Below are 7,500 nucleotides of genomic sequence, written 5' to 3'. Positions count from 1 at the left end.
AACTGCCTTTGAACGCGAGAAGCTGTTTCGCTTGAAACTGCCATTTAGGTGCTTCCATGAACCAGAGGTATTTTTTTATTATGGAACTATGGAATATACCAAGGCCAAGAGCGAGTGACGGTCTGCTCACTTCCCCCCAAAATCCCCCCCCCCGCCATGTAGGCGGAGTCTACCTCCTTATTGCGTCAGCAGGAGAATTGACGTAATGAGCAGGTATACCTCTGAGATACGTCATCGCCTACGTAGTTACCCTAGGTGGGAGGCGACTTCACCCAATTGGGTAGACCTTGTCTCTCTTGGCCTTGGAACATACTATTTAGGCCGAAAGAAAATTGAGAGTAAGAGGTTTGAAAGGTGTAACAGGAGGAAAACCTCACAGATGCACTATTGTTATTATTATTATTATTATTATTATTATTATTATTATTATTATTATTATTCAGAAGATGAACCCTTTTCATGTGGAACAAGCCCACCATAGGGGCCACTGACTTAAAATTCAAGCTTTCAAAGAATATTTAGGTCTTCATTAGAGTAAGCAAGAGGAAGTAAAGGGAAATACGGAAAGAATAGATCCCATTTATTAAAAAAGAACAAATAAACTAATAAATTAATAAACAGATAAAAGCGTATTAAAATGCAAGGAGGATAATATAAGGGTAGCAATGCATTGCATCTTCGCTTGAACTTCTGAAGTTCCAATTGCACATCCTCAGGAAGACTATTCCAAACTGTTAGAAGAGGGTGGAATATGGACGGAGGCACAGTAAAGGGAATGAAAAGGGTTGCTGCAAAGAACCCTGTTTAATTATTGCCTACAGTGCACCGCGTGTGAGGTGCACTGACGGCACTACCGACCCCCAACTCGGAACATGGAAACTTTGGAATTTAGCTTCCTATTTGTTTCCTAGTGGGATAATGCCAATGATGTTCTTAACACTACGCCTTGAAGATCTATTGTGATTATGGTTAACTGGCAACTCTTCATGATCTGTAGCTAATTGGCAGCTCTACCCTAGCCCCATCCATCCCCTACCCCCCACCGAGGTCATTAAACCAATTAGTTTATTTCTAAGCAGATATAATCGCCAATTATTATAAATCATTCGACGCAAATAACAATAACAATGCAATTAAATCATTAACTTTCGTCACGAATCAAAAAGAGGTTTGTTCACTTAACAAACTCCTAATTAGGCTGGGAGTTCAGTTCGTTAATGTTCATTTGAGTGTTAGAAAATATTCGTCACCTGATTTGTGCATGATCTGTGCATAATTTAATCATAATCGCTAATCTTGAGTGATTATTCTGCCCTAAAATGATTTTGACTGATTATTCTGCCCCAAAATGGAAGACTACAGTATCTGCAGAAATACAAAACTGAAAAAAAATGGTAGATACTGCAGTTTTCCTTTGCCTTACTACTAATTTTGCAGATACTGCAAATGGGACCCCGTAATACTGGTGGAAAGCATTGAAGAATCATTCTGTAAAATGGGAGACTGCAGTATCTGCAAAAATACAAAACCGAGAAAAATGGTAGACACTCCCTTGCCTTACTACTGACTCTGCAGATACTGCAAATGGGACCCCCTACATACTCTTGGAAAGCAGTGAAGAATCATTCTGAAACTGCAGTAAATTGTGTATTGGTGTTTCCCGAGCCCAACAGGTGGCATATCTCAGTTTCGAAAATTCTGCAGATACTGCAGTTTTCCCTGGCCTCACTACTGATTTTGCAGATACTGCAATGGGACCCCGTAAATAAAGCATGGAACAATAATTCTGAAACTGCAGTAATTTGTGTATTAGTGTTTCACGAGCCCAGTACGTGGCATATCTCAATTTCGAAAATTTTGCAGATACTGCAGTTTTCCCTTGCCTCACTACTGATTTTGCAGATACTGCAAATGGGACCTCCTAAATAAAGCATTGAAGAATCATTCTGAAACTGCAGTAATATTGGTCAAGGTTTCATTCTCTCGATACGACAGGGGGGGAACTTAATGATTCAAGTTTACTTATGCATGTGATATGGAAATTAAAATACTGATGTATTTTATTTCTATTTGTGTAAAAGTTCTGCCATATTTTTATATTTTAAGTATACATTTTAGTGATTGCCCAGTTGTTATTGACTTTAAAAGATTAAAATGGTATATTATGCACGCACTACGTACATGTATATATATATATATATATATATATATATATATATATATATATATATATATATATATATATATATATATATATATAGTGTCAAATAAGTTACTTCCTTAAGTCTCGAATGAATCAAGCAGACGGCTACAGTAGCCTACCGTCCAACACCCAGGACAGCAGACACTGGCATAATGTAAACAAACTGACAAACATGAATAAATTAATAAATACATAATTAATAATACATTAAGTAAAATAAAAAAAAACTAATAATCTAAAAAAATAAAAATAAGCGAGGACGGACAGACAAAGTCGGCACAATAGCTTTCTTTTACAGAAAAATAAAATGGCCCCCAAATTTAAATAAACGAAAATGGTCTCATTTTAACCTTATCTTCAAAAGTGTATTAATACTAATCTACCAAGACTTAAACACAAGACAATTGTCTTGTTTTAATCTCATCTTCAAAGAATATGACTTTTTCCACAAGTCTTCATTTTATATATTCTCAAAAGAATGACGTCAAGATTTACCGTACAGTCCAAAATTCCAGAGATATCTTCGCCATTGAAGAATCTTCGTCTTGTAATCTCTCATTATCATTTAAGGCGTATAATGACTGAATCATTAACCACAATAATTTGATTTTATTTATATCATTGTAACATTTAATATCAAATATATTCAAGGAAATATAATGATTATATAACAATGAAACTGCCTTGTGTATCAATTGTTTCTTTTATTGTTTGAAATGTCTAAATCTAACTCACTCTCACTCACGTGTCAAACCTCAACTCAGAGAGAGAGAGAGAGAGAGAGAGAGAGAGAGAGAGAGAGAGAGAGAGAGAGAGAGAGAGAACAAGCAGATTGTTAACAAACACCTGAGAGAGAGAGAGAGAGAGAGAGAGAGAGAGAGAGAGAGAGAGAGAGAGAGAGAGAGAGAATTGTAAGCAGATTTTCAACATAAAGAGAGAGAGAGAGAGAGAGATTGTCAACACAAACGAGAGAGACAGAGAGAATATATAAGCAGATTGTCAACACAAACGAGAGAGAGAGAGAGAGAGAGAGAGAGAGAGAGAGAGAGAGAGAGAGAGAGAAGTATATGCAAGCTAGATCATCAACAAACCTTCCGTATGCTGCCCACACCAGAATCACTCCCGCCGGAGGTAGAAGCATGAGCACTCTCTCTCCCGGCAGGAGAGATGACCGGCGAATCTCCTCGCGATTTAGCCCCTGACGAAGTCGAAGCCGAAGGAGCAGAAGCAGTAGCAGCAGTCCCGCCACCTGCTGAAGCAGTGGCAGCAGACACGACGGCAATATGCGCTGCAGAAGAAGCCAGTCCTTTCACGAACCTCCCGACAGTCTGGGGCGAGTAAGTGCTGACGTTCCCTTCCTCGTCGTCCACCAGACTGTCGGGGGTGTCGTCGATGAACTGCAGGGACCTCTGGTAGGAATTCCGGCGGGTCTTCTTGAACTCGAGGCGTTTGATGGACGCCCTCGACTCCAGCATTTCAGCGAAGTTCCCCCTGGTGGCGTACGCCGAGTAGGACTCGTTTTCTCTCAGCGTCGCCAGAGTCGCGGGCAAGTTCTCCTTCCGCGCAATGTCGCTGGACATAGGGATACTGCCGAGATAGGATGGCGGCGGCTTCCTGGCGACGCTGGGGTTGTTGTTTACCCCACTCATCTCCTGGTTGTCGTTCGAGGACGACCTCCGGCCATCTCCAGCATCCTTGCTTAACGTGACTTCACCTCTGTCAGCAGAGGCGTCACTACTAGTACCGGCGCTGCCAGCACCGCCGCAGCCGCCGTAGGATATGTCGCCCTGTGCTGCCGCCGCTGCTGCTGCTGCTGCTGCTGCTGCACCTCTGGCTTGGTGGATATTAGCCGCCATATCGTTAGTCTCATACAGAACCGATTTATTTATTTCAAATGTCCTAAGGCACACTCGATCGAAGATGTCGTCCACTGAACGTTCGCGTACCGGCCTAGAAGCCTCGATCACTTAACACCACCACCACCTCTCCTACAGGTCTTTCCGAGACCCACAGCGCTAAGATGCGACTTACAGCCACCATGTGTGTGAGCGGCTGAGATGAAGAGAGAAAGAGAGAGAGAGAGAGAGTGAGAGAGCAAGAGAGAGAGAGAGAGAGAAAGAGCGTGAGAGTGAGAGAACGACCCACCGCCAGGATGGGGAAGCCTCCCTGTTACTGCTCCAATCTCCTCCTCCTGGAACACTACTGGTGCTCCCTGCACCTCGCGGAGAGAGAGAGGACAGGGGTCCTGTCGAAATTTCACTGTATTATCAGCATCATTTTCACCATTATCATCGAGAGAGAGAGAGAGAGAGAGAGAGAGAGAGAGAGAGAGAGAGAGAGAGAGAGAGAGAGAGAGAGAGAGTCTGGGATTGACATATAAATCTGAAGTGGACGTCGAGGATTACCACAAATTGCAACCAGTTTCTTGCGCAGCCATGACTAGTCTCATACTTAAGTGTCCTCTGTACACCCACGTGAAGACTGAGTGTACACACGTACACACACACATACACACACGGCACAATGCAAGCACACTGCTGACGCAAGTGCAAACATCAGCAGTTTTTTGCAGACAGCAAAATTAGAAAGAAAAAAAAGCACTAGACGCATAACTTCATCTTTCAAGCTTCACAGAAATATACGACCAAAAAAGTTGTATAAATCTTCGAGCTAACTCATCAAAACCTAATTTAAAATTCTCTCTCTCTCTCTCTCTCTTCCTCTCTTTATGACTCCAGAGAGGAGAGTTAAAAAAAAAACGAACAAAGTTGTTATATCAAACTGCATCGCCTGGTTCTGCATTGGAGCCAACTAGACTCATAGAACACGGGGGGGGGGGGGGGGATATGGGAGGAGAAAAAGGGGGAAGAGGAGTGAATGCGCAAGCGCTATGGGTTTCTGCCTATATAATGATCTACTACTTGACTATGATGTCATCATCCTCATGAAACGAAACAACAATAAGTTCATTATTCGAGAGGGTTAAAGATAGGCCTAAAACCCCAAAACGTACAGGACGATGCAAAATAATGAATTGTTATAGGCCTGAGAGAGAGAGAGAGAGAGAGAGAGAGAGAGAGAGAGAGAGAGAGAGAGAGAGAGAGAGAGAGAGAGAGAGAGAGAGAACGCATACAAGAAAAACAACAACAATTCAAGCAGAAAGTACAATCAGGAGGTAATTATTCATATAGGCCTAAAACATACACACACAGTACGATTCAAAATAATGAAATGCTATAGGCCTGAGAGAGAGAGAGAGAGAGAGAGAGAGAGAGAGAGAGAGAGAGAGAGAGAGAGAGAGAAACAATGCAAGCAGAAAGTACAGCATGGGACCTAGACGACAATTGTTGAAAGGAGGAAGAAGAAGAAGGCGAAGAAGAAGAAGAAGAAGCAGAAGCAATTTCCAGTCACAAAAGGGACTTCTGCAATACGACAAAACACGCCCCCTTGCTCACTTGCTCTCGTTATGTCACAAAAGGAATGATAATGGCGATGCTAGTGCTGTTTTCGAGTGGAAAATAAGAGGAATTATTGTAGCCACTTATGGGGATTGCAGGAAAAGGTGAAAAAAGTAAGAAGAAATAAGAAGTTATTAAAATATTTCACACAAAAAAAGGGTATTTATGGGAAATTTACATGGAAAAACTAAGAGAAGATAAATTTTTAATGATTCATAAAGACAAAAAATACTTAAAATATAATGACATAAAACACGACAGTAAAATAACTGAACAAAATATGCTGCTTTCATATAAAGAGGATAAAATGAAAAAAAATCACTTGACCAATCTCTACTGATTTCAGTCTAGGCTAAATATAAAAATAAAATCTGCTTGACAAAAGCAGACGCAAGATATCAACAGCAATCACTCCTTTAATATTAACAGGAAAATAAGAAGTAAACAAATAAAAAAAAAAACTATATAATAGTATTTTAAATTCAGATGTGTTACCACACGTACGTACGCAAGAGCACAAAAATTGACGAGCGCTTTCAAGAGCGCGCGCGCGCACAAACAAACAAACGCAATAGAAATCCTAAGTGTTTGCGGTGAATGAAAAAATATTCCCAAATTTTGGGGATGGAAAATACATTTGTAAAATTTGCATAAGTCAGTGTACTTACCTAAATGATAATCTAATTAAAATATATATGTTTTTTGGAAGCAGAAACTTTTCATAAAAACCCATAAAATCCTATGTGGAAAAGGTTGGAATATATATATATATATATATATATATATATATATATATATATATATATATATATATATACACACACACACACACACACACACACACACACACACACACACATATATATATATATATATATATATATATATATATATATATATATATATATATATATATATACAGTGTATATAATATATTAGAAGTTGAACCCATTTCAAAAAGAAAATACGCAATATGAAAAGCAAAAAGAAAAATATGCACAAATATAATCCCCTTTTAAGAATATGATTCTCTGACGTCACGTGTTCCAACCGTTCTATTGTGGAGGAGTCAATTTTAAGGGTAACCCGAGATGTTAAGCTATTCAGACCCTGCGCAGATCCACAAAGGGTTATTTTTCACCTTGACGTAAACAGCGATATTTACTCAGTGCACGGAGGGCGACGGGAGGGGGAAATTCATGTACTTTCCTATGCTAGGACTGAAGGAATATGGAAGTACGACCCTGAAGGAAGGATTCTTATGAAGGATTCTAAGGAGCTGGGAACATGGAAGTAAGGAGAGGTTTCCAAAGCTTGGCTTTACGTAGGGAATGTCACAAAAAAAATTTGACTGGTGTTAAATCTCATTTTTTCCCAGAGAGAGAGAGAGAGAGAGAGAGAGAGAGAGAGAGAGAGAGAGAGAGAGATCTGTTTCTTACCAGAGGGAGACAGAGGTTATGTTCCTGGTTAGAGAGAGACACTATTCAGAGAGAGAGAGAGAGAGAGAGAGAGAGAGAGAGAGAGAGAGAGAGAGAGAGAGAGAGAGAGAGAGACTCTGCTTCTTACTAAACTGAGACAGAGGTTAAGAGGTTATGTTCTTGGTCGGAGAGAGACACTATTCTGAGAGAGAGAGAGAGAGAGAGAGAGAGAGAGAGAGAGAGAGAGAGAGAGAGAGAGAGAGAGAGAGAGAATCCTGCAACCACAGACCTCTAACAGCCAGACAAATTGCATAATCACAGACTCTACGAGATTCCAGCTACGAGAAAATCAATGAGGTAGGAGCCAGTTGGATTTTACTTTTGGGGTCTAACATAAAAATAATAATAATAATAATAATAA

At 40.1% G+C, this 7,500-nt stretch overlaps 1 protein-coding gene across 4 annotated transcripts in view; it reads right to left on the bottom strand.

Annotated features, from left to right (window-relative positions):
* The window catches only part of LOC136839669 (adenosylhomocysteinase-like 1), a 296,235-nt gene that overhangs the window by 180,145 nt on the left and 108,590 nt on the right, over positions 1 to 7,500 (bottom strand). Inside the window, exon 1 of one of the 4 annotated variants that reach the window (XM_067106000.1) lies at positions 3,295 to 4,399. The exons of the other annotated variants lie outside the window; for them this stretch is intronic. Within the exon in view, the coding sequence (XP_066962101.1) occupies positions 3,295 to 4,059 (765 nt within the window). The 5' untranslated portion in view covers positions 4,060 to 4,399. Of the gene's footprint in view, positions 1 to 3,294; positions 4,400 to 7,500 lie in introns of those variants that run through there. 4 annotated transcript variants of the gene reach the window in all.

The sequence above is a fragment of the Macrobrachium rosenbergii genome, chromosome 6 (genome assembly GCF_040412425.1).
Source record: "Macrobrachium rosenbergii isolate ZJJX-2024 chromosome 6, ASM4041242v1, whole genome shotgun sequence".
Taxonomy (NCBI): Eukaryota; Metazoa; Arthropoda; class Malacostraca; order Decapoda; family Palaemonidae; genus Macrobrachium; species Macrobrachium rosenbergii.
This window is presented reverse-complemented; position numbering and strand designations above follow the sequence as displayed.